The 27,126-nt window shown below is 52.1% G+C and overlaps 1 protein-coding gene across 1 annotated transcript in view; it reads right to left on the bottom strand.

Annotated features, from left to right (window-relative positions):
• The window catches only part of fndc3a (fibronectin type III domain containing 3A), a 138,992-nt gene that overhangs the window by 97,903 nt on the left and 13,963 nt on the right, over positions 1–27,126 (bottom strand). Inside the window, 1 exon segment of the mRNA XM_064985412.1 lies at positions 11,919–11,994. Coding sequence (XP_064841484.1) covers positions 11,919–11,994 — 76 coding nt within the window.

Raw genomic sequence — 27,126 nt, 5'->3', positions numbered from 1 at the left:
CACTACTCCTCCTCAGAATCCCTGGGACGTTCATGGGATGAGAGGGTGTACAAGAAAGAGACAGGAGGCAAGGGAGAGGGAGATTGGGATGTGAGAGACAGGACAGAAATAGGGAGGGAAGTGGGATGGAGGGAACTCAGGTTAATGAGATGCCAGGGGGTGTGAAGGGCTGGAGACAGGACAGAAATAGGGAGGGATGGAGGGAAGATTGGGATGAGAGGGGGTGAGAAAGAGACAGGACAGAAATAGGGAGGGATGGAGGGAAGATTGGGATGAGAGGGGGTGAGAAAGAGACAGGACAGAAATAGGGAGGGATGGAGGGAAGATTGGGATGAGAGGGGGTGAGAAAGAGACAGGACAGAAATAGGGAGGGATGGAGGGAAGATTGGGATGAGAGGGGGTGAGAAAGAGACAGGACAGAAATAGGGAGGGATGGAGGGAAGATTGGGATGAGAGGGGGTGAGAAAGAGACAGGACAGAAATAGGGAGGGATGGAGGGAAGATTGGGATGAGAGGGGGTGAGAAAGAGACAGGACAGAAATAGGGAGGGATGGAGGGAAGATTGGGATGAGAGGGGGTGAGAAAGAGACAGGACAGAAATAGGGAGGGATGGAGGGAAGATTGGGATGAGAGGGGGTGAGAAAGAGACAGGACAGAAATAGGGAGGGATGGAGGGAAGATTGGGATGAGAGGGGGTGAGAAAGAGACAGGACAGAAATGGGGGAGGGATGGAGGAAGATTGGGATGAGAGATTGGGGGGGTGAGAAAGAGACAGGACAGAAATAGGGAGGGATGGAGGGAAGATTGGGATGAGAGGGGGTGAGAAAGAGACAGGACAGAAATAGGGATTGGGGGATGGAGGAAGATTGGGATGAGAGGGGGTGAGAAAGAGACAGGACAGAAATAGGGAGGGATGGAGGGAAGATTGGGATGAGAGGGGGTGAGAAAGAGACAGGACAGAAATAGGGGAGGGATGGAGGGAAGATTGGGATGAGAGGGGGTGAGAAAGAGACAGGACAGAAATAGGGAGGGATGGAGGGAAGATTGGGATGAGAGGGGGTGAGAAAGAGACAGGACAGAAATAGGGAGGGATGGAGGGAAGATTGGGATGAGAGGGGGTGAGAAAGAGACAGGACAGAAATAGGGAGGGATGGAGGGAAGATTGGGATGAGAGGGGGTGAGAAAGAGACAGGACAGAAATGGAGGGATTGGGATGGATGGAGGGAAGATAGGGAGGGATGGGATGATGAGGGGGTGAGAAAGAGACAGGACAGAAATAGGGAGGGATGGAGGGAAGATTGGGATGAGAGGGGGTGAGAAAGAGACAGGACAGAAATAGGGAGGGATGGAGGGAAGATTGGGATGAGAGGGGGTGAGAAAGAGACAGGACTGAAATAGGGAGGGATGGAGGGAAGATTGGGATGAGAGAGGGATGAGTGTTCTGGGCTTGTTTTCACAGCCAGCAGACTCTCTCTCACACACACACACACACTTTTTAACTCTGCATTGTTGGGATAAGGCTCATAAGTAAGCATTTCAAGGTAAAGTGTACACCTGTTGTATGAGAGGGGGGCGCATTTGACAAATACCATTTGATATGATTTGCACTGAGATGACGTAACAAGTCCAAAGACCATCGACTCTCCCTCTCCCTTTCTCAGAGAGCAGAGCACTGTCTCCATCCTTCTCCAAAACACATCCAAAACAAAAACAAACGGGGGATTCTGCTTCTCACCATCCCCCTTGTTCCATCTCCTCCACCCCCTCTCCTCCCCCTCCCTGGAACCAAACAACAGTGAGAGAATGAGTCACAAGCTCATTCATTCTGAAAGCCACTCACTGCAGATGCTGTGAATGAACAGTGTGTGTGTGTGTGTGTGTATAAACTGTTGTATTTTCCCGTCTCTGTGGAGATGTGAACTCATGCATGTACTGTAGCCTAGATAGAAAAGGTTAAGACAACCTAATGAATCCATGCAGAAGGAAAATCGAAAATAAACAAATTCTTTGGACCAGCGGCCGGAGAGACAATGACTGGAAGTCAATGTTAGCAGTACAGATAGTTAGCGGTGTTGGCGCTGAGCGCGTGGTGGGTGAGGTGCTGAAATAGGGAGGGATGGAGGAAGATTGGGATGAGAGAGGGCGCTGGGCTTGGTGCTGCGTTGGCGCTGCGCTGCGTTGGGGTGCTCGCGTTGGCGCTAAAGTGCACCTGTTGCGCGCATTTGGTGCATTTGCGTTGGCGCTGAGCGTGTGGTGTTGTGTTGTGTTGGCGCTGAGCGTGTGGTGTTGTGTTGTGTTGGCGCTGAGCGTGTGGTGTTGTGTTGGCGCTGAGCGTGTGGTGTTGTGTTGGCGCTGAGCGAGAGTGGCACTGTGTTGGCGCTGAGCGTGTGGTTCACCATCCCCTTGTGTTGGCGCTGAGCGTGTGTTGTGTTGGCGCTGAGCGTGCTGTGAATGCGTGTGGCGCTGAGCGTGTGTTGTGTTGGCGCTGGAGCGTGTGTTGCATGTTGGCGCTGAGCGTGTGTTGTGTTGTGCAAATTGTTGGCGCTGACCAGCGTGGTGTGTTGTGACTGGCGCTGTGTGTGTTTGCGTTGGCGCTGTTGGCGTGCGTGTGTGGTGTGTTGGCGCTGGCGCGTGTGGTGCGCGCTGGCGCTGTGGTGTGTGTTGGCACTGTGCGTGTGTTGTGTTGGCGCTGTGTGTGTGTTGTGTTGGCGCTGGTGGTGTGGTGTGTTGTGTTGGCGCTGAGCGCGTGGTGTTGTGTTGGCGCTGTGTGTGTTGTGTGTTGGCGCTGAGCGTGGTGTTGTGTTGGCGCTGAGCATGTGGTGTTGTGTTGGCGCTGTGTGTGTGTTGTGTTGGCGCTGAGCGTGTGTTGTTGTGTTGGCGCTGAGCGTGTGTGTGTTGTGTTGGCGCTGAGCGTGTGTGTTGTGTTGGCGCTGAGCGTGTGTTGTGTTGGCGCTGAGCGTGTGTGTTGTGTTGGCGCTGAGCGTGTGTGTGTTGTTGTGTTGGCGCTGAGCGTGTGTTGTGTTGTGTTGGCGCTGTGTGTGTGTTGTGTTGGCGCTGAGCGTGTGTGTGTTGTGTTGGCGCTGAGCGTGTGGTGTTGTGTTGGCGCTGTGTGTGTGGTGTGTGTTGGCGCTGAGCGTGTGGTGTTGTGTTGTGTTGGCGCTGAGCGTGTGGTGTTGTGTTGTGTTGGCGCTGAGCGTGTGGTGTTGTGTTGTGTTGGCGCTGAGCGTGTGGTGTTGTGTTGGCGCTGAGCGTGTGGTGTTGTGTTGGCGCTGAGCGTGTGGTGTTGTGTTGGCGCTGAGCGTGTGGTGTTGTGTTGGCGCTGAGCGTGTGGTGTTGTGTTGGCGCTGAGCGTGTGGTGTTGCGTTGGCGCTGAGCGTGTGGTGTTGCGTTGTGTTGGCGCTGTGTGTGTGTTGTGTTGGCGCTGAGCGTGTGGTGTTGTGGCTGTATATGTGTCGTGTTAGCACTGCCTGAGTGTCCTTGCCTCCTGCCCACTCGCGGGCCACTGCGGAGGTGGCTCCCTCCATCTCAAACACATACAAACAAGCCGAGACGCACACACAGGCAGCATAATCAATGCAGATGAGGTAAATGGACTGCTGGTGGGCGTGTGGACTTTTATACTAGACCTATTTGAAGACAATAATAAGATTTATTTCAGACAAAGTCTAAAGAAACACGAAATGAAGAAAACGTAGTCTATTTCAGAAGAACAGAATAACATACTCTGAGTTGTCCTTATGTTAGGTCCTGATCTGGCTATGCCACATGGCTCTGGGCTACACTAGTTCATTCAGCAGGCAAGATTTGCTTAGAATTCCGTGGCATTGTTCTATATTATCTTACAGCATGAAGAATACAATTGAACAAAGCTGAATAAAATAGAAAGGGTATATTTTTCTCCAAGCGATTTGACGGAGTGTGGATATTCTGTGTTGACAACAACAAACAACAAAGAAACAGGTATTCCTATATATTTAATGTAGTTATTAATGTGAATGTAGTTCTACAAACGTTGGACTATATATATATATATGTGTTGATTTAATACATTGTAAGGCTGCATGACGTGACTAAGGACGATTTGAAAAAGGTGACTTGAAAAAGGTGTGAACTCTGCTTTGTTTTGGGTTTTTTTGCGCAGGCTGTACACACTTCATCAGTCTCTCATTCACAATTTGACAAGCACTTGCTAATGCCTCGAATTTCTCAGCGGCATCACCTTTGTGCGGCCGTAATGCCCCGAGCGCTGCGTTGGGCCCTTCTCGCCGAGCGCTGCGTTGGGCCCTTCTCGCCGAGCGCTGCGTTGGGCCCTTCTCGCCGAGCGCTGCGTTGGGCCCTTCTCGCCGAGCGCTGCGTTGGGCCCTTCTCGAGCGCTGCGTCGCCGAGCGCTGCGTTGGGCCCTTCTCGCCGAGCGCTGCGAGCGCTGCGTTGGGCCTTCTCGCCTCGCGCTGCGAGCGCTGCGTTGGGCCCTTCTCGCCGAGCGCTGCGTTGGGCCCTTCTCGCCGAGCGCTGCGTTGGGCCCTTCTCGCCGAGCGCTGCCCTTCTCGCCGAGCGCTGCGTTGGGCCCTTCTCGCCGAGCGCTGCGTTGGGCCCTTCTCGCCGAGCGCTGCGTTGCGAGCGCCGTTGGGCCCTTTCGCGCGCTGCGTTGGGCCCTTCTCGCCGAGCCTTTCGCCGGCGCTGCGTTGAGGCCCTTCTCCGAGCGCTGCGTTGGGCCCTTCTCGCCGAGCGCTGCGTTGGGCGCCCTTCTCGCCGAGCGCTGCGTTGGGCCCTTCTCGCCGAGCGCTGCGTTGGGCCCTTCTCGCCGAGCGCTGCGTTGGGCCCTTCGTTGGGCCCTTCTCGCGCCGTTGGGCCCTTCGAGCGCTGCGTTGGGCCTTCTCGCGAGCGCTGCGTTGGGCCCTTCTTCGAGCGCTGCGTTGGGCCCTTCTCGCCGAGCGCTGCGTTGGGCCCTTCTCGCCGAGCGCTGCGTTGGGCCCTTCTCGCCGAGCGCTGCTGCCTCGCCGAGCGCTGCGTTGGGCCGAGCTTGCGTTGGGCCCTTCTCGCCGAGCGTGCTGCCTGCTCCTGAAGCACCTCTCACTCACATGGTTCACATGATCTGGTCTTTCTCACAGGCTACAAGTGTAGACAGACACATCGGGGACTCTACTGCGTACGTCCTTACCCAATTCAGAGGTGCATATTGAAGATAAATGGAAGGACTGTCCACATTTTACTTTTCGTCAGCCAACAAGATGAGTAGGCCTAGCGAACACCAAAAGCACTAGTCTATGTCAATCTACTATCCCCCATAGTACAACAGTTGACCTATTCTATGCCAGAAAGAAATATCGTAAACATAGTCTGGGATCTATTGTGTCTCAGACTAATACAATCACAAGCAATAAGGCTGACGCAACAGATCAGAACGTTTAGCTGAAAGTGTTGATAAAATATTAGCTATATCTTCACAGTAGGCCATCAGCATGAATGTTTCCAAAATGCTATCAATTAGCAGGAAAACACCAATTCTCAAAAAAGTGATCGCAAATGTGATTATGCATGTGCTGCTTTTTTTCTAAAAAGTGCATTTTTATGGTGAAAATGATCTCTTCCCCTAAACTTGAAACTCACGCACTGCTTATGTATACCAGTTAGGCTCTACACCCCTTGTAAAGCGGATTAATGTGATTCCTTTTAAGAAGTCATTTGGCCTCTTTAGTTGTGATACAAACCTTATCCAAACATATAGGCCTGTGGGCTAGACTACATGAGGTGTGCGTTTATGATTTTGAAAAACTGAGAAGAAAAAAAGGCATGCCCCATTTATTTCCTGACTGTACCCAACCTGGGCCTCATTCACAAGTGATAATACATCAATCACAAGTGACAGGGTAATATTGTCACACAAACTATTCTTAATTTAATCTTGTCTTTACATATACTAAATAATATATGTGTGACATTTTTTTAAATTTCAGAATGGACCATTATCACGCACCTGTCTTGAAACAGGAGAAGAGGGGGAAAAAATACATGTAATATTTTCACTTAAAATAGCGAATGGAGGACGCTTGTCCCTTGGTTCATTTTCATGCCAGCCAGGTAGGCTATACTCCTGTTGTAAAGATAAGCAATGTGCTTAAGATTAGGAAAGTAGAGACATAAATACAGTAGGCCTCCTCTTTTTATTAGAGGCCATCATCCTGTTATGATTCGAGAGACAATAGAGTTCTGAGTACCAGGCAGTTAGCAGGTTTGGTAGGCTACTAATGACCATCAGCAGCATCAGAGCTTGGAGAAGTCTAATTATGGTGACTAAACGGTAAAGTGGAATTTGACCACCTTCATGACACGTGACCGTCGGTGTGGTGGCAATACAGTCAACTGCCCCACCCCTTGTGGCGTGAACATACCCAGCAGGCAGTGTGTGTGTGTGTGAGACGCGAGTAATGTGTGTTGAGAGGGGGCCCTAAATTGGGAAACAAATTCAAAATGGCTGCTGGTTATCTCCATGCCTCGAGTGGTGTGCGCACACACACACTGCAGCTCCATCAACTCTCGGCCCTTCTCTCTCCCCCATGGGAGATGTCTAACATCTTCATGGCTATGTTATTTTACTGCTTCTTACCAGATGGTCTCTTCATATTAAGCAGTCCATTAGGTAGTTGGAAACACATTACGTACTTCCAGCTGCTAAAAATACATGAATGAAACACAAATAGATCTGGGAGAGGACACACACACACACACACACACCCCCCAACCTCCCGGTTTCTCAGCTGTCTCAAATTGCATGGTTAAAACACATACACGGGGAACACACACACACCCTTCCCTCCCTGCTCCATGAGCGGTGAGTCATCCCTCCATTCACGTCACTGAGAAAAGAGACCACTCTGTGACAGAGGCAGCAGTAAGCAGCAGAGCTCCCGCCCCTCCATTAATCCCCTCCCCCTCCACTCCCACTCTCCTCTGACACCGAACTCTGCTGACGGAGAGACCACCACCTCTAATCCGACACATCTCGCCTTTGTCTGGAAGGGGAGATAGAGGAATAGACAGCCTGTCTTGAGCTCTGTTAAAGAGGGTGAATAGACAGCCTGTCCTGCTAGAGGGTGAATAGACAGCCTGTCCTGCTAGAGGGTGAATAGACAGCCTGTCCTGCTAGAGGGTGAATAGACAGCCTGTCCTGCTAGAGGGTGAATAGACAGCCTGTCCTGCTAGAGGGTGAATAGACAGCCTGTCCTGCTAGAGGGTGAATAGACAGCCTGTCCTGCTAGAGGGTGAATAGACAGCCTGGTGAATAGACAGCCTGTCCTGCTAGAGGGTGAATAGACAGCCTGTCCTGCTAGAGGGTGAATAGACAGCCTGTCCTGCTAGAGGGTGAATAGACAGCCTGTCCTGCTAGAGGGTGAATAGACAGCCTGTCCTGCTAGAGGGTGAATAGACAGCCTGTCCTGCTAGAGGGTGAATAGACAGCCTGTCCTGCTAGAGGGTGAATAGTGAATAGACAGCCTGTCCTGCTAGAGGGTGAATAGACAGCCTGTCCTGCTAGAGGGTGAATAGACAGCCTGTCCTGCTAGAGGGTGAATAGACAGCCTGTCCTGCTAGAGGGTGAATAGACAGCCTGTCCTGCTAGAGGGTGAATAGACAGCCTGTCCTGCTAGAGGGTGAATAGACAGCCTGTCCTGCTAGAGGGTGAATAGACAGCCTGTCCTGCTAGAGGGTGAATAGACAGCCTGTCCTGCTAGAGGGTGAATAGACAGCCTGTCCTGCTAGAGGGTGAATAGACAGCCTGTCCTGCTAGAGGGTGAATAGACAGCCTGTCCTGCTAGAGGGTGAATAGACAGCCTGTCCTGCTAGAGGGTGAATAGACAGCCTGTCCTGCTAGAGGGTGAATAGACAGCCTGTCCTGCTAGAGGGTGAATAGACAGCCTGTCCTGCTAGAGGGTGAATAGACAGGTGAATGAATAGACAGCCTGTCCTGCTAGAGGGTGAATAGACAGCCTGTCCTGCTAGAGGGTGAATAGACAGCCTGTCCTGCTAGAGGGTGAATAGACAGCCTGTCCTGCTAGAGGGTGAATAGACAGCCTGTCCTGCTAGAGGGTGAATAGACAGCCTGTCCTGCTAGAGGGTGAATAGACAGCCTGTCCTGCTAGAGGGTGAAGAGAACAGTCCTGCTAGAGGGTGAATAGACAGCCTGTCCTGCTAGAGGGTGAATAGACAGCCTGTCCTGCTAGAGGGTGAATAGACAGCCTGTCCTGCTAGAGGGTGAATAGACAGCCTGTCCTGCTAGAGGGTGAATAGACAGCCTGTCTTGTTAAAGAGGGTGAATAGACAGCCTGTCCTGCTAGAGGGTGAATAGACAGCCTGTCCTGCTAGAGGGTGAATAGACAGCCTGTCCTGCTAGAGGGTGAATAGACAGCCTGTCCTGCTAGAGGGTGAATAGACAGCCTGTCCTGCTAGAGGGTGAATAGACAGCCTGTCTTGTTAAAGAGGGTGAATAGACAGCCTGTCCTGTAGAGGGTGAATAGACAGCCTGTCCTGCTAGAGGGTAGACAGCCTGTCCTGCTAGAGGGTGAATAGACAGCCTGTCCTGCTAGAGGGTGAATAGACAGCCTGTCCTGCTAGAGGGTGAATAGACAGCCTGTCCTGCTAGAGGGTGAATAGACAGCCTGTCCTGCTAGAGGGTGAATAGACAGTCCCTGAATAGACAGCCCTGCTAGAGGGTGAATAGACAGCCTGTCCTGCTAGAGGGTGAATAGACCAAATCATGAAGAAGCACCTAGGTCTGTAATCAGTCATGCCCCCCCCAACACCCAGACCATGGAGCACCTCAGTCATGCCCCCCCCCCCAACACCCAGACCATGGAGCACCTCAGTCATGCCCCCCCCCCCCAACACCCAGACCATGGAGCACCTCAGTCATGCCCCCCCAACACCCAGACCATGGAGCACCTCAGTCATGCCCCCCCCCCCCAACACCCAGACCATGGAGCACCTCAGTCATGCCCCCCCCCCAACACCCAGACCATGGAGCACCTCAGTCATGCCCCCCTCCCCAACACCCAGACCATGGAGCACCTCAGTCATGCCAGTCATGTCAGAATTGCACCTCAGCCTGAGATAGATGGTTCAGTCATGAGGTACTCTACCAATCAAAGCATCAATCGGGATTAAGATTGAATCCTACTACCCCGGCTCTGATGCCCAGAGATGTGGCAGGGCTTGAACACTATTACATGGGACTACAAAGGGAAACCCAGTGACGCGAGCCTACCAGACGAGCAAATGCCTTTTATGCTGGGGTCGAGGAAAGCAACACTGAAACAGCACGGAGCACCAGCTGTTCCATCACCCAGACCATGGTGCATCACGCCCCCCAATAGCAGATGTGAGCACCTAAGATCTTTCAACCCAGACCAACATCTCACATGGCCGGAACACCCAGGACCATGGAGCACTCAGAGCATGTGTGGACCAACTGGCAAGTCATGTCTTCACTGACATTTTCAACCATCCCTCTGGCCAAGTCACCCAGACCATGGACATGTTTCAAAGACCACCATACCCAGACCTGTGACAGGCCAGATGCATGCACTCTGACACAGTCGCCAGGTCCCCCAACACGGTGTTTCCTCTGACACATTGGTGCGGCTGGCTTCCGGGTTAAGTGGGCAGTGTGTCAAGGAGCAGTGCGGCTTGGCAGGGTCGTGTTTTGGAGGACTAACGTGGCTCTCGACATTTGCCTCTCCCGAGTCTGATGCCCGGGATACCCCCAGGTATTGTTGGTTAAGGGCTCATAAGGGTAACCCATTTCACGGTAAGGTTGTTGTATTATGCATGTGACAAATACAATTAGATTCTGTAAACCATTTGATGACGGGGTGAAATCCATAGTTCTGCTATATATTAATTGGTCAACATGACTTCGTCACCATAACTATTGATACATTGGACCAACTAGTCTTCTCTATTAATCTGCAAAAATAACAAAATACATATTAGTGGAAGATGGCTGGACATGTCAGCTCAGAGGCCCAGCTCAGAGAAGAGGCCCGGCTCAGTGGGAGTGCTGTCAGAGGAGAGGCCTTGGCCCAGGGGAGGGATGCGCTCCCTCTCCCAGGGAGGGATACCCCTCAGGTATTGTTGGTTAAGGGTTCATAAGTAAGCATTTCCGGCTAAGGGTTGAGAGCCCATGTGACAAATAGGATTAGATTCCGTAAACTCATTTGATGACGGGGTGAAATCCCGTTCTGCTAGGGGATTGGCATGACTCCGGCTCATAACTATTGAGGCCTAGGCCCTAAATCTGCAAAAATAACCTTAGTGGAAGATGGCTGGACCAGCTCCGAGCTCAGAGAAGAGGCCCGGCTCAGGGAGAGGCCCGGCTCAGGGCGAGGCCCGGCTCAGGGGAGAGGCCCGGCTCAGGGGAGAGGCCCGGCCCAAAGCTCCGGCGAGAGGCCCGGCCCAGGGTCCGGGGAGAGGCCCGGCCCAGGGCTCCGGGGAGAGGGCCCAGGGCTCCGGGGAGAGGCCCGGCCCAGGGCTCGGGAGAGGCCCGGCCCAGGGCTCCGGGGAGAGGCCCGGCCCAGAGCTCCAGGGCTCCGGGGAGAGGCCCGGCAGAGAGGAGGAGAGGCCCGGCAGAGGAGAGGCCCGGCCCAGGGGAGAGGCCCGGCCCAGAGGAGAGGCCCGGCCCAGAGGAGAGGCCCGGCCCAGAGGAGAGGCCCGGCCCAGAGGAGAGGCCCGGCCCAGCGGAGAGGCCCGGCCCAGAGGAGAGGCCCGGCCCAGAGGAGAGGCCCGGCTCAGAGGAGAGGCCCGGCCCAGAGGAGAGGCCCGGCCCAGAGGAGAGGCCCGGCCCAGAGGAGAGGCCCGGCCCAGAGGAGAGGCCCGGCCCAGAGGAGAGGCCCGGCCAGAGGAGAGGCCCGGCCCAGAGGAGAGGCCCGGCTCAGAGGAGAGGCCCGGCCCAGAGGAGAGGCCCGGCCCAGAGGAGAGGCCCGGCCCAGAGGAGAGGCCCGGCCCAGAGGAGAGGCCCGGCCCAGAGGAGATGCCCGGCCCAGAGGAGAGGCCCGGGCCCAGAGGAGAGGCCCGGCCCAGAGGAGAGGCCCGGCCCAGAGGAGAGGCCCGGCCCAGAGGAGAGGCCCGGCTCAGAGCTCCATTTGCCGCAGATTTTGAATTCGAAAATAAATGTTAGTGCATTGATTTGTTCCTTGAATCAAACTGAACCACACCAAATCAGTTCAAAATATAACATATCATTCCTGTACTGGAGCCCATGTATCTAGAAACGTATCGAATCATCTTGAAAGGGAAAGATGCACATCCCTTGTGTGTGTATGTGCGCGTTCGCACATCACAAAGCCTGCCTGCACTCCTCACACTCTCTGACAGAGCAGAGAGGGATGACTAACAGGGTCTCAACCACATCTCATTCTAACAGACATAGACTCTGTCGCTATAGTGTGACTGCACTACAAACACAGAAACACACTGCAATTACAGCAAACAGTGATTTGACACGATGATAGTGTATCAGCACACAGCTCGCTCAATCATCTGTCAAATTAAATCAGTCAGACAGAGAGAACGTGAGCGAGAGAGCAAAAGATAGCGAGCGAGAGACACAGCGAGCGAGAGACACAGCGAGCGAGAGACACAGCGAGCGAGAGACACAGCGAGCGAGAGACACAGCGAGCGAGAGACATAGCGAGAGATAGCGAAAAAAAAGAGCGAGAGAGCGACGCTTGGGAAGTACTGGGTCATGCTCAGGTCGGAACTATCTGTACAGAATAAGTAAATCTTACATTTTGTTTCCCATTGCAAAACTTAAAACATTTGCCCTAACGAATCACAAACCTGTATTATTGAATAATGAAGCTTTATTGACCCCTTTACCCATCTGTAGGAGAGAACTAAAAGGAGTACAACTATTTGTAGTGTCTTACCTGTGATACACTGAAACTGACCATCCTCTCGCCGTATAGTGAAGGCCTCACCTGGGTTCACCTGCACCAGGATTACCTGTGGAGAGAAACACATCAAACACCTGTATAATGACATCACCCAGGTGTTCACTCGGGCACAACACGAAAAAATAAAATAAAAACATAAGACAGTAAACGGTGAGGGACTACCTGAATTTGTCCAATGAGAAACACTTGTTTTGATTGTCCATTTTAGATTGTTTTTCCACAGTATGGTCCCAATGAACTCAACCCTGTTTACAGTCGGGAACAGACAGCCTCTTTTACCTGACATGTTACATGTTGATTCAAAATGTGAGCCGCTGAAAGCTTCTTCAAATCAGTAACATGTGGGGTTAGGTTGGGGTTGGGGTTAGGTTGGGCTTGGGGTTAGGATTAGGGTTGGGGTTATATGGGGCTGGTTTCCCCAGATTAGGCTAAACCTAGTCCAGGATGTAATCCCATGGTCAAGAGAGATGTATTTTTAGTCAGGGCCAAGGCTGGGAATTTCCAGGGTTCTCACCATAAGATATTATGGGTTCCGATACAATAGGTAGAACTGAGTCCGCGCGCCGATCTGAGTCTCTGTTTTGCTTGTTCACAGATGGGTACCTTCAGGCATTTCGAAATTGCTGAGGTCTTGGCTGAACTGTCGGAGGTTTCAATTCACCGACAGTTTGGAACTGTCATAAAGGCAAAGCAACCAAATACTAAGGGAACTGTCGGATGTGCTCTCTGTATTGTTCCATCACCTAATGTTGTAGAACAAAGGTCAGGAATTCCAACACGACGGCCGTTATGTAAAAAACTGTTGATATGATTCTACTGGTATTCTGATTTGACACTGCGTATTATTTTTTAACATATTGCTCACTTGGGTGGGTTAAATTAGGCATCCCCTGGCCCGTCTCTACATTGCCCGTTCTAAAACCTGGCCCGTCTCTACGCGACGGCCGTTCAAAATTTGGCCCAGGAGGGTTTGCGGAAATTTAAATAAAATTTGAACGTATTGAGACAGGGCCAGGGTTTTTAAATCGAAATTTAGAGACGGGCCAGTTTTGTTAATCTAGGCTAGTTTTAACGTTTTGGCCAGGCACTAATCGCTAGTTTTTGTTTAGAGCTAACGGGCCAGTTTTAGTGTTTAGAGCTAATCTAGGCTAGTTTTGTTTAGAGCTAATCTAGGCTAGTTTTGTTTAGAGCTAATCTAGGCTAGTTTTTGTTTAGAGCTAATCTAGGCTAGTTAGAGCTAATCTAGGCTAGTTTTGTTTAATCTAGCTAATCTAGGCTAGTTTTGTTTTAGAGCCAGCTAGTTTTTTTAGAGCTAATCTAGGCGAGCTAATCTCGCTAATCTCGGTTAGGTTAGTTTGGAGCTAATCGTTAGTTTGGAGCTAACGGTTAGGTTAGTTTGGGCTAATCTCAGGTTTTAGAACGGTAGAGCTTCACGTAAATTTTGTTTAGAGCTAATCTAGGCTAGTTTTGTTTGGGCTAATCAGGTTTTTGGAGCTAACGGCTAATCTCGGTTAGGTTAGTTTGGAGCACGTTAGTTTTGGAGATCTCGGTTAGGTTAGTTTGGGCTAATCTCGGTTAGGTTTTTGGAGCTAATCTCGGTCTTCTAATCTCGTTTGGAGCTAACGGGCCAGGTTATAGTTTGGAGCTAATCTAGGTTAGGTTAGTTTCTAACGTAGTTTGGAGACGGGCCAGGTTTTAGAACGGTCTTCACGTGGAGACGGGCCAGGTTTTAGAACGGTCGTCACGTAGAGACGGGCCAGGTTTTAGAACGGTCGTCACGTAGAGACGGGCCAGGTTTTAGAACGGTCGTCACGTAGAGACGGGCCAGGTTTTAGAACGGTCGTCACGTAGAGACGGGCCAGGTTTTAGAACGTCACGTCACGTCACGTAGACGGGCCAGGTTTTAGAACGGTCGTCACGTGGAGACGGGCCAGGTTTTAGAACGGTCTTCACGTAGAGACGGGCCAGGTTTTGGAACGGTCGTCGGAACCGTAGAGACGGGCCAGGTTTTAGAACGGTCAGGTTTCACGTAGAGACGGGCCAGGTTTTAGAACGGTCGTCACGTGGAGACGGGCCAGGTTTTAGAACGGTCTTCACGTGGAGACGGGCCAGGTTTTAGAACGGTCGTCACGTGGAGACGGGCCAGGTTTTAGAACGGTCGTCACGTGGAGACGGGCCAGGTTTTAGAACGGTCGTCTTGTTGGAACCTTTGTTCTACAACATTAGGTGATGTAACAATACTAGAGCACATCCGACAGTTCCCTATGAAACAACCCGCTGTAAACCAAACAGAACGGTGAATTGAACACCTCCGACAGTTCCCTACGAAACGACCCGCTGTAAACCAAACAGAACGGTGAATTGAACACCTCCGACAGTTCCCTATGAAACGACCCGCTGTAAACCAAACAGAACAGTCCGAAGTTTGAACACGCTGTAAACAAAACAGAACGGTGAATTGAACACTTCCGACATTTCCCTATGAAACAACCCGCTGTAACAAAACAGAACGGTGAATTGAACACCTCCGACAGTACCCTATGAAATGACCCGCTGTAAACCAAACAGAACGTTGAATTGAACACCTCTGACAGTACCCTATGAAATGACCCGCTGTAAACCAAACAGAACGTTGAATTGAACACCTCCGACAGTACCCTATGAAACGACCCGCTGTAAACCAAACAGAACGGTGAATTGAACACCTCCGACAGTTCCCTATGAAACAACCCGCTGTAAACAAAACAGAACGGTGAATTGAACACCTCCGACAGTACCCTATGAAACAACCCGCTGTAAACAAAACAGAACGGTGAATTGAACACCTCCGACAGTTCCCTATGAAACGACCGCCGCTGTAAACCAAACAGAACGGTGAATTGAACACCTCCGACAGTTCCCTGAATTGAACACCTCCGAACGAACCCGCTGTAAACCAAACAGACGGTGAATTGAACACCTGTAAACAAAACAGAACGGTGAATTGAACACCTCCGACAGTTCCCTATGAAACGACCCGCTGTAAACCAAACAGAGCGAATTGAACACCTGAAGTTTGAACACCTGTCAAACGGTGAATTGAACACCTACCCTATGAAACAACCGCTGTAAACCAAACAGAACGGTGAATTGAACACCTCCGACAGTTCCCTATGAAACGACCCGCTGTAAACCAAACAGAGCGGTGAATTGAACACCTGACAAACAACCGCTGAATTAAAGTTTCCAAAACAGAAGCGGTGAATTGAACACCTCCGACAGTACCCTATGAAACGACCCGCTGTAAACCAAACAGAACGTTGAATTGAACACCTCCGACAGTTCCCTATGAAACAACCCGCTGTAAACAAGTAAAACGGAACGGTGAATTGAACACCTCCGACAGTACCCTATGAAACGACCCGCTGTAAACCAAACAGAACGTTGAATTGAACACCTCCGACAGTTCCCTATGAAACAACCCGCTGTAAACCAAACAGAACGGTGAATTGAACACCTCCGACAGTACCCTATACCCCAAACAGAACGGTGAAACCTCCGACAGACCCGCTGTAAACAAAACAGAACGGTGAATTGAACACCTCCGACAGTACCCTATGAAACGACCCGCTGTAAACCAAACAGAGCGGTTGAATTGAACACCTCCGACAGTACCCTATGAAACAACCCGCTGTAAACAAAACAGAACGGTGAATTGTGAATTGAACACCTAAACCGAGCGGTGAATTGAACACCTCCGACAGTACCCTATGAAACAACCCGCTGTAAACAAAACAGAACGGTGAATTGAACACCTCCGACAGTTCCCTATGAAACGACCCGCTGTAAACAAAACAGAACGGTGAATGTAACCTGTCATCTCATTACAGACATGAAGATTCCCTTCTTTCTCACAGCATTACACTTATCCCCCCCCCTCTCTCTCTCCACCCCACCCTGACCAGTAGAGACCCATAAAGGTGAGCCCAGCATGTACGCACACAGGCATGCAGGACACCAGACTGATACAAAGAGAAAGGGAGGGGGAGTGGGGGTGGTAGATTCAGTTCTGACGTGTGGAACAACGTCACTTCGGGCAGACAGCGCCGAGGACTCAGGAAGAGAGGACGGGGAGAATTAGTGTTCTGTTGTGGTCACTATAGGGCTCTGGTCAAAATGTAGTGCACTATACGGGGAATGGGATACGTTTTTTTGAGGGTACGACCTATGACTCAGTCACTCCACTGTCATTTTATAACACACTGGCTGAGCTCATGACACGTCTCCCCTCTCTCTGACGTGTCAAATAAACCCCTAGGTCTCAATGTCTGTCTGCTTAAAGCAGCTCAGAGTATCAATTCTGGTCTAGGATCACTTTTTCCTAATATACATACTACTGTACATACCATTTTCCTTCCAAATGATATACTGCCTATACACACACACACACACCACGTATTTGTATTGTAGATTTATTAAATTGTACTCATGTACATTTTTTTTTAAATGTATTTTGTACTTTTGTTGTGTGTGAGTGTGTATTTGTTGTGTATTTGTTGTGTATTTGCTGTGTATTTGTTGTGTATTTGTTGTGTATTTGTTGTGTATTTGTTGTGTATTTGCTGTGTATTTGTTGTGTATTTGTTGTGTATTTGCTGTGTATTTGTTGTGTATTTGCTGTGTATTTGTTGTGTATTTGCTGTGTATTTGTTGTGTATTTGCTGTGTATTTGTTGTGTATTTGCTGTGTATTTGTTGTGTATTTGCTGTGTATTTGCTGTGTATTTGTTGTGTATTTGTTGTGTATTTGTTGTGTATTTGTTGTGTATTTGCTGTGTATTTGCTGTGTATTTGCTGTGTATTTGCTGTGTATTTGCTGTGTATTTGCTGTGTATTTGTTGTGTATTTGTTGTGTATTTGTTGTGTATTTGTTGTGTATTTGTTGTGTATTTGCGAGACAATCTACTGTTGGAGCGAGTAACATAAGCATTTGGCCGCACCTGCTGTTAACACCTTGCAAAGCTTTGTTTGCGGTCAATAAACTTTGATTTGATTAGAATTATAAAAGAACAAGTTGTTGGGTAATAACCGTATCTATCAGACAAAAGTGAGATATGAAAAGATTAGGTGAGATATTGATTAAACTAAAGAGGAAGCTACAAGCTAACCCTGCAAGCCTGGTCACAAAGAAAGGCTCGAGTCTAAAATGGCTCCCTGAGATCACCTAGTCCAATCCTTTTCATCAGGGCTTACATGGCACTGTTTATAGTAGTGCACTTCATAGTAGAGGTCAACCGATTCATCGGAATGGCTGATTTATTTACACCTTTATTTACACCTTTATTTAACGAGGCAAGTCAGTTAAGAACACATTCTTATTTTCAATGACAGCCTCGGAACAGTGGGTTAACTGCCTGTTCAGGGGCAGAACGACAGATTTTTACCTTGTCAGCTCGGGGATCCAATCTTGCAACCTTACAGTTAACTAGTCCAGCGCTCTAAACACCTGCCTCTCATTGCACTCCACGAGGAGCCTGCCTGTTACGCGAATGCAGTAAGCCAAGGTAAGTTGCTAGCTAGCATTAAACTTATCTTATGAAAAACAATCAATCAATCATAATCACTAGTTAACTACACATGGTTGATGATATTACTAGTTTATCTAGCGTGTCCTGTGTTGCATATAATCGATGCGGTGCGTATTTGCAAAAAAGGACTGTTGTTGCTCCAACGTGTACCTAACCATAAACATCAATGCCTTTCTTAAAATCAATACACAGAAGAATATATTTTTTAAACCTGCATATTTAGTTAAAAGAAATCCAGGTTAGCAGGCAATATTATTAACCCGGTGAAATTGTGTCACTTCTCTTGCGTTCATTGCACGCAGAGTCAGTGTATATGCAACCGTTTGGGCGCCTAATTTGCCGGAATTTTACGTAATTATGACATAACATTGAAGGTTGTGCAATGTAACAGGAATATTTAGACTGATGGATGCCACCCGTTAGATAAAATACCGAACGGTTCCGTATTTCACTGAAAGAATAAACGTCTTGTTTTCGAGATGATATAGTTTCCGGATTCGACCATATTAACGACCTAAGGCTCGCATTTCTGTGTGTTATTATGTTATAACTAAGTCTATGATTTGATAGAGCAGTCTGACTGCGCGATGGAAGGCACCAGCAGTCTCGTAAGCATTCATTCAAACAGCACTTTCGTGCGTTTTGCCAGCAGCTCTTCGTTGTGCTTCAAGCATTGCGCTGTTTATGACTTCAAGCCCATCAACTCCCGAGATGAGGCTGGTGTAACCGATGTGAAATGGCTAGCTAGTTAGCGGGGTGCGCGCTAATAGCGTTTCAAACGTCACTTGCTCTGAGCCTTCTAGTAGTTGTTCCCCTTGCTCCGCATGGATAACTCTGCTTCGAGGGTGGCTGTTGTCGTTGTGTTCCTGGTTCGAGCCCAGGTAGTGGTGAGGAGAGGAACGGAAGCTATACTGTTACACTGGCAATACTAAAGTGCCTATAAAATCATCCAATAGTCAAAGTTATATGAAATACAAATGGTATAGATCGGTATAGTCCTATAATAACTACAACCTAAAACTTATTACCTGGGAATATTGAAGACTCGTCTTAAAAGGAAACACCAGCTTTCATATGTTCTCATGTTCTGAGCAAGGAACTTCAACTTTCTTACGTGGCACATATTGCACTTTACTTTCTTCTCCAACACTTTTTTGCATTATTTAAACCAAATTGAACATGTTTCATTATTTATTTGAGGCTAAATAGATTTTATTGATGTATTGTATTAAGTTAAAATGTTCATTCAGTAATGTTGTAATTGTCATTATTACAAATACATTTTGTAATATTAAATCAGTATCGGCTTTTTGTGGTCCTCCAATAAATCGGTATCGGCTTTTTGTGGTCCTCCAATAAATCGGTATAGGTGTTGAAAAATCATAATCGTCCGACCTCCACTTCATAGTAAACAAGGTTCCAACTTATCAAAGCCACTCCCCCTCTCCTCCGTAAGCCACCCCCCCTCTCCTCCGTAAGCCACTCCCCTCCTCTCCTCCATAAGCCACTCCCCTCCTCTCCTCCATAAGCCACTCCCCTCCTCTCCTCCATAAGCCACTCCCCTCCTCTCCTCCATAAGCCACTCCCCTCCCTCTCCTCCATAAGCCACTCCCCTCCCTCTCCTCCATAAGCCACTCCCCTCCTCTCCTCCATAAGCCACTCCCCCCTCTCCTCCATAAGCCACTCCCCCCCTCCTCCATAAGCCACTCCCCCCTCTCCTCCATAAGCCACTCCCCCCCCCTCCTCCATAAGCCACTCCCCTCCCTCTCCTCCATAAGCCACTCCCCCTCTCCTCCATAAGCCACTCCCCCCCTCCTCCATAAGCCACTCCCCCCCCTCTCCTCCATAAGCCACTCCCCCTCTCCTCCATAAGCCACTCCCCCCTCTCCTCCATAAGCCACTCCCCCTCTCCTCCATAAGCCACTCCCCCTCTCCTCCATAAGCCACTCCCCCCTCTCCTCCATAAGCCACTCCCCCCCCTCTCCTCCATAAGCCACTCCACCTCTCCATATATGGCTCTGTTTAAAGCATTGCACTTCACAGTAAATAGGGTTCCAATTTTAGGACACAAACAAAAGCTTCTAGAAATAATAAACGCAAAATATATCAAACTACGCAGGCTTCTGATTTTCAACTTCCCTTGCTTTAATTTCAAAAGATTTACATTTCAGAAAACAAACTACAGGTCTAGTTTCAATCAGAAGTAAACATTTCAGAAAAAAAGCATTTTTAATTCCACATGCCAAATCCTTTCGTCTCCCCTCTATAAGCCACCCCTCTATAAGCCACTCCCCTCTAAAACCTTCTGATCTTATCGAGTCAACAAGATACGCTGTAACGAGTGTAATTAGCCTTACTGTGTAAGTGCTACTCTGTGTAGATGTGTGTTGTTGGATCAGTGTGTCTGGTTAGTTAGAGACCCTACCTCGCTCTTGTGGAGATCTCTGCCATCATAGAAGCTGTGAGTCTCCCAGGGCATAGGGCTCTGTCTGAGGAGGATCCTCTCTGTCTCTCCCTGGCTCTGTGCCTGCACTGCATTCAGCATCACCTCCATGTCCACAGACTCACTCCCTTTCATGAACTTAGCTCAGACTGAGATGGACTACCCCTTTCACTGCCTGCCACAGTGTGTCACGCACACACCCTCTCACGGTGTCACGCACACAGATGTTGTTCACACGCCCACACAGGCAAGCAGCGACAGTGAGAGCATGATAGGAGGGTCTGGATAGGTGGCTAATTGAATCAAAGTCAAGGCCCTCCCCATTGGTGGAGGGGGACGGGGGTCCATATGACGTGTGTGTGTGTGTGTGTGTGCGTGTGTGTTTGTTTGCTTTCTACTTCCCGTGTGAAGCTACCAGCTGGCTTTCTTTCCCACCAACATCCCTCCCTACCACCTCCCTACCCTACCATCCTTTCACCAATGACAGCAGAGTCCACACCTCTCATCTCACTAATGACAACACTCAGCGTCCCCTCTCTCTCTCATGGTAGCTCTATCTCGCTCTCCCACGGTAGCCCTCTCGGTGTCCCGCTCTCTCCCACGGTAGCCCGCTCTCTCCCACGGTAGCCCGCTCTCTCCCACGGTAGCCCGCTCTCTCCCACGGTAGCCCGCTCTCTCCCACGGTAGCCCGCTCTCTCCCACGGTAGCCCGCTCTCTCCCACGGTAGCCCTCCTGTGTCCCTCTCTCCTACGGTAGCCTTCTCGCTCTGTGTCTCTCTCCCCCCTACGGTAGCCCTCGCTCTCTCTCGGTGTCTCGCTCCCTCGCTCTCTCTGTGTTTCTCTTTCTCGCTCTCTCCCATCGTAGCGCTCTCTCTCCTACGGTAGCTCTCTGACTCTCTCTCTGTGTCTCTCTCTCTCCGATGGTAGCCCTCTGTGTGTCTCTTACTTACTGTTGCCCGCATCTCTCTCATTCAGGCGTCGCTGTTCTCACGATCTCAGAAAGAAAAAGGACGACCGACCCCCGGGCAGCACTCCAGGGTCTCAGAGACCCTCTCCTCTCCCACCTCACCCAGCCTTCATCACCTGCGACACCGCCACATCGGGCCTCAGCGAACCTAGACGCCTGTCCTCGTTTTACTCCCTCCACGGACCCCCCCCCCTTCACACCGAGCCCAGGGAGGAGAAGCCCCTGCCAGAGAAAGGACTGGTGCAGCAGCAGGGGGAGCTGTGATGGGGGCAGATGGATAGATGGACCAGGTTTTCTGGCTTGGTTTCTGCTCAGAGCTGGCTGGCTCCCTGGAGGTAATCTCTCTGTATAGCGTAGCTATGGCTGCAGCGTTAGTGCTCACAGGAGGTCTCTATAGTGGCGTGATGCCCATGTTTGTTTGCACAGACAGTACCCTGCTCGGCTCTCTGCCTCCTCTGTTCCACAACGCCACTGTGGCGCTTCCCCTCCCCCTCGCTCCCAGTCTCCCTTTCTCCTGCCTCAGGCTCCAGCACAGCAGCCCGTCTCCACGGTAACCCCTTCAACAAATAAGTCGCGGTGATGTCCGATCACCACAACCGTCACGGAGAGAGTGAAATGACAGATTATGCCCAGGCAGCGCCCGCGCCGCTCTCCTCTGATCTACAGCAGCGAAGGGGAAGGAGGATGACAACAAGGACAGGGAGGAGATTCTTAGATGGTAGAATGGGATAAAGGCTCTCGTGTGTTACAGGGTTTGCTTCCTCCTGATATCGCTCGCTCTCTACCTCTCTCGTGTGTTACAGGGTTTGCTTCCTCCTGATATCGCTCGCTCTCTACCTCTCTCGTGTGTTACAGGGTTTGCTTCCTCCTGATATCGCTCGCTCTCTACCTCTCTCGTGTGTTACAGGGTTTGCTTCCTCCTGATATCGCTCGCCCTCTACCTCTCTCGTGTGTTACAGGGTTTGCTTCCTCCCTCCTTCCCTTCCTCCCTGTCTGTCTGTCAGTGACTGCGCTTGCGTGTCTACGACTCCATGGTTCTCTTTGTTATGATGTTTCATTTATATCCTTTAAAAATATATATACAAAAATGTTTTATTGAACCACCCACGGGCCGGCCGTATGTTTGACAACCCTGCTTTACACACCAATCAGGGGGCTCCTTTGTTCAGCCTGCCTTCACCGCGACAACAATGGCTTAAAAGGAACTGAGCAGAGAAAACGACCCTGAGCCTGACATGCACAACATTACTCCCCCTCACCTCCCTCGGTTCCCTCTCTCTCAGTCTCTCTCCATCCCTCCTCCCCCATTCACAGAGCAAAACACCGTACACCTATTAATAACGTGACTGATGTGTGAGGAGACGAGGCGGTGGTGGGAGGCGGCTAGAGGAGACGAGGCGGTGGTGGGAGGCGGCTAGAGGAGACGACTAGAGGAGACGGGGGGTGGTGGGAGGCGGCTAGAGGAGACGAGGCGGTGGTGGGAGGTGGCTAGAGGAGACGAGGCAGCGGCTAGAGGAGACGGGGCGGTGGTGGGAGGCGGCTAGAGGAGACGGCTAGAGGAGACGAGGCGGCGGTGGGAGGCGGCTAGAGGAGACGAGGCGGCGGCTAGAGGAGACGGGGCGGCGGCTAGAGGAGACGGGGCGGCGTCAAGAGGAGACGGGGCGGCGGCTAGAGGAGACGGGGCGGCGGCAAGAGGAGACGGGGCGGCGGCTAGAGGAGACGGGGCGGCGGCTAGAGGAGACGGGGCGGCGGCTAGAGGAGACGGGGCGGCGGCTAGAGGAGACGGGCGGCGGCTAGAGGAGACGGGCGGCGGCTAGAGGAGACGAGGCGGCGGCTAGAGGAGACGAGGCGGCGGCTAGAGGAGACGAGGCGGCGGCTAGAGGAGACGAGGCGGCGGCTAGAGGCGGCGGCTAGAGGAGCGGCTAGAGGGCGGCTAGAGGAGACGGCTAGAGGAGACGGCTAGAGGAGACGGCTAGAGGAGACGGCTAGAGGAGACGGCTAGAGGAGACGGCTAGAGGAGACGGCTAGAGGAGACGGGGCGGTGGTGGGAGGCGGCTAGAGGAGACGGCTAGAGGAGATGGGGCGGCGGCTAGAGGAGACGGCTAGATGAGACGGGGCGGTGGTGGGAGGCAGCTAGAGGAGACGGGGCGGTGGTGGGGAGGCAGCTAGAGGAGACGGCTAGAGGAGACGGGGCGGTGGTGGGAGGCGGCTAGAGGAGACGGCTAGAGGAGACGGCTAGAGGAGACGGGGCGGCGGCTAGAGGAGACGGCTAGAGGAGACGGGGCGGCGACGAGAGGAGACGGGGCGGCTAGGGAGGCGGCTAGAGGAGACGGGGCGCTAGGGAGGCGGCTAGAGGAGACGGGAGGTGGCTAGAGGAGACGGGCTAGAGGGAGGCGGCTCGAGGAGACGGCTAGGGAGGCGGCTAGAGGAGACGGGGCGGCGGGAGGCGGCTAGAGGAGACGGGGCGGCGGGAGGCGGCTAGAGGAGACGGGGCGGCGGGAGGCGGCTAGAGGAGACGGGGCGGCGGGAGGCGGCTAGAGGAGACGGCGGCGGAGGCGGCTAGAGGAGACGGGGCGGCGGGAGGCGGCTCGAGGAGACGGGGCGGGAGGCGGCTAGAGGAGACGGCTCGAGGAGACGGCGGCGGCTAGAGGAGACGGGGCGCGGCTCGAGGAGGCGGCGGCTCGAGGAGACGGGGCGGCGGTCGAGGAGAGGCGGCTAGAGGAGACGGGGCGGCGGTCGAGGAGACGGGCGGCGGCTCGAGGAGAGGGCGGCTAGGGGCGGCGGCTCGAGGAGACGGCGGGCGGCGAGGAGAGGAGAGCGGCGGCTCGAGGAGCGGGCGGCTCGAGGAGACGGGGCGGCGAGGAGACGAGCGGGCTCGAGGAGGAGGCGGCTCGAGGAGACGGGGCGGCGGGAGGCGGCTAGAGGAGACGGGGCGGCGGCTAGAGGAGACGGGGCGGCGGGAGGCGGCTAGAGGAGACGGGGCGGCGGGAGGCGGCTAGAGGAGACGGGGCGGCGGGAGGCGGCTCGAGGAGACGGGGCGGCGGGAGGCGGCTCGAGGAGACGGGGCGGCGGGGAGGCGGCTCGAGGAGACGGGCGGCGGGAGGTGGCTCGAGGAGACGGGGCGGCGGGAGGCGGCTCGAGGAGACGGGGCGGCGGGAGGCGGCTAGAGGAGACGGGGCGGCGGGAGGCGGCTAGAGGAGACGGGGCGGCGGGAGGCGGCTCGAGGAGACGGGGCGGCGGGAGGCGGCTCGAGGAGACGGGGCGGCGGGAGGCGGCTCGAGGAGACGGGGCGGCGGGAGGCGGCTCGAGGAGACGGGGCGGCGGGAGGTGGCTCGAGGAGACGGGGCGGCGGGAGGTGGCTCGAGGAGACGGGGCGGCAGGAGGTGGCTCAAGGAGACGGGGAGGCGGGAGGTGGCTAGAGGCGGCGGGAGGCGGCTAACATTTGGTAGTGTACACCATCTATGCCTCGATGGTGTTTAGCATCTCCATATTATGGTCTTTATCAAGACTCAACTGTAAAGTTGCAGGTTTTTCTTTTTAACCCCCCAAAACCAGAGGGAGAAAAATTAACCATCAGAAGTTCACAGACCATGAAACGGCGCCTTCCCCCCCAACAAAACAAATCACTCCAGGCAGCGTTCAGTCAGCTAGCTGCCGCGCCGCTAACGTCCGTCAGCTAGCTCTCAAATCTCTCAGCTTTAACTCGAGGCCTGGAGTTTCAGTGGAAAATAATAGACTGTAAATAACTGTCTGTCTGTTTCTGTCTGTCTGTTTCTGTCTGTCTGTTTCTGTCTGTCTGTTTCTGTCTGTCTGTTTCTGTCTGTCTGTTGAGGTCTGTCTGTTTCTGTCTGTCTGTTTCTGTCTGTCTGTTTCTGTCTGTCTGTTTCTGTCTGTCTGTTTCTGTCTGTCAGTCAGTCTGTTTGACTTGAGGTCAGTCAGTCAGTCAGTCAGTTTGTCAGTGTCTGTTTGGAGGTCTGTCTGTTTATTCTGTCAGTCTGTTTGACTTTGGAGGTCTGTCTGTTTCTGTCTGTCAGTCTGTTTGACTGTTGGAGGTTGTCAGTTTCTGTCTGTCAGTCTGTTTGACTTTGGAGGTCTGTCAGTTTGGCTGTCTGTCAGTCTGTTTGACAGTTTGGCTGTCTGTCAGTTTCTGTCTGTCAGTCTGTCTGTTTCTGTCTGTTTGACTTTGGAGGTTAGTCTGTCAGTCTGTCTGTTTCTGTCAGTCTGTGGCTGTCTGTCTGTCTGACTTGAGGTCAGTCTGTGGCTGTCTGTCTGTCTGACTTGAGGTCAGTCTGTGGCTGTCTGTCTGTCTGACTTGAGGTCAGTCTGTGGCTGTCTGTCTGTCTGACTTGAGGTCAGTCTGTGGCTGTCTGTCTGTCTGACTTGAGGTCAGTCTGTGGCTGTCTGTCTGTCTGACTTGAGGTCAGTCTGTGGCTGTCTGTCTGTCTGACTTGAGGTCAGTCTGTGGCTGTCTGTCTGTCTGACTTGAGGTCAGTCTGTGTCTGTCTGTCTGTCTGACTTGAGGTCAGTCTGTGGCTGTCTGTCTGTCTGACTTGAGGTCAGTCTGTGGCTGTCTGTCTGTCTGACTTGAGGTCAGTCTGTGGCTGTCTGTCTGTCTGACTTGAGGTCAGTCTGTGGCTGTCTGTCTGTCTGACTTTTGGTCAGTCTGTGGCTGTCTGCCTGTCTGACTTTGGAGTCTGTGGCTGTCTGTCTGTCTGACTTGAGCTGTCAGTCTGTGGCTGTCTGTCTGTCTTACTTGAGGTCAGTCTGTGGCTGTCTGTCTGTCTGACTTGAGGTCAGTCTGTGGCTGTCTGTCTGTCTGACTTTGGAGGTCTGTGGCTGTCTCTGTGGCTGTCTGTCTGTCTGACTTTGGAGGTCTGTGGCTGTCCCTGTGGCTGTCCCTGTGGCTGTCCCTGTGGCTGTCCCTGTGGCTGTCCCTGTGGCTGTCCCTGTGGCTGTCCCTGTGGCTGTCCCTGTGGCTGTCCCTGTGGCTGTCTGTGTGTCCCAGAGATCCAGAGAGATTACACGCTGCGTCGGTGCTAGCTTGCCTTAGCCACTAGCTTCTAGCATGCCTTCTGTTTTATTATACAAGGGACACGGAGCTCTAACTAGCTTCCCCCACCCACCCCCACCCTTCGTGCAAACATTCACGGCTGTTAGAGCTGTGACGTGTTCCTCCCGCTCTTCTCTTCTTCAGGGTTCAGGTTTCTCACTATTTGTTCCTCTTAATTGTTTACTGTGTAGCCAGCAGCTGGCTCCACAGGAAGGCAGGAGCAGGGAGTGACGTAGGTAGGTTACACCGGGAGAGAAGAAGAGCCTCAGCCTGCGTGTGTGTGTGTGTGTGTGTGTGTGTGTGTGTGTGTGTGTGGTAGGTTACACCGGGAGAGAAGAAGAGCCTCAGCCTGCGTGTGTGTGTGTGTGTGTGTGTGTGTGTGTGTGTGGTGTGGTAGGTTACACCGGGAGAGAAGAAGAGCCTCAGCCTGCGTGTGTGTGTGTGTGTGTGTGTGTGTGTGTGTGTGTGTGTGTGTGTGTGTGGTAGGTAGGTTACACCGGGAGAGAAGAAGAGCCTCAGCCTGCGTGTGTGTGTGTGTGTGTGTGTGTGTGTGTGTGGTAGGTAGGTTACACCGGGAGGAGAAGAGCCTCAGCCTGCGTGTGTGTGTGTGTGTGTGTGTGTGGTAGGTAGGAGCCTCAGCCTGCGCGTGTGTGTGTGTGTGTGTGTGTGTGTGTGTGTGTGTGTGTGTGTGTGTGTGTGTGTGTGTGTGTGTGGTAGGAACCTCTCGTCTTGATCACACCAACAGCATCATCTGGATATGTATGTAACAACAGTTCCACATTCACCTGCTCCCATGTCTGTCAAGCCGTCTACAGCGTCCAGTTCGACTCAATCTACGTTCCATAAATCCAACGTACGCGACACCACATAGAACACGCGGCAACTGCCTCTTGCACACTGCAAGGCGAACGCAGCGTTCCAACGGAATTGGATGTACCGATGGTGTCCCAAAATGCAATGACGAGGTCGGTGTGATGGAGGAGTCGGCCCGGGGAACAGTATTCAGAAACAGCTGTTGGCCTGTGGCGACAGCCAGCCCGGAACTAATGCAGGAGATATATATGATAGATCCTCCTAATATTGATCAATATTCCATATATATTTTACAACGTGTGTGTCGTTTCATTGACCTGCGCTACGGTTGAATTCCAGACCA

This window comes from Oncorhynchus masou, chromosome 13 (genome assembly GCF_036934945.1).
Source record: "Oncorhynchus masou masou isolate Uvic2021 chromosome 13, UVic_Omas_1.1, whole genome shotgun sequence".
In the NCBI taxonomy this organism is placed as follows: domain Eukaryota; kingdom Metazoa; phylum Chordata; class Actinopteri; order Salmoniformes; family Salmonidae; genus Oncorhynchus; species Oncorhynchus masou.
This window is presented reverse-complemented; position numbering and strand designations above follow the sequence as displayed.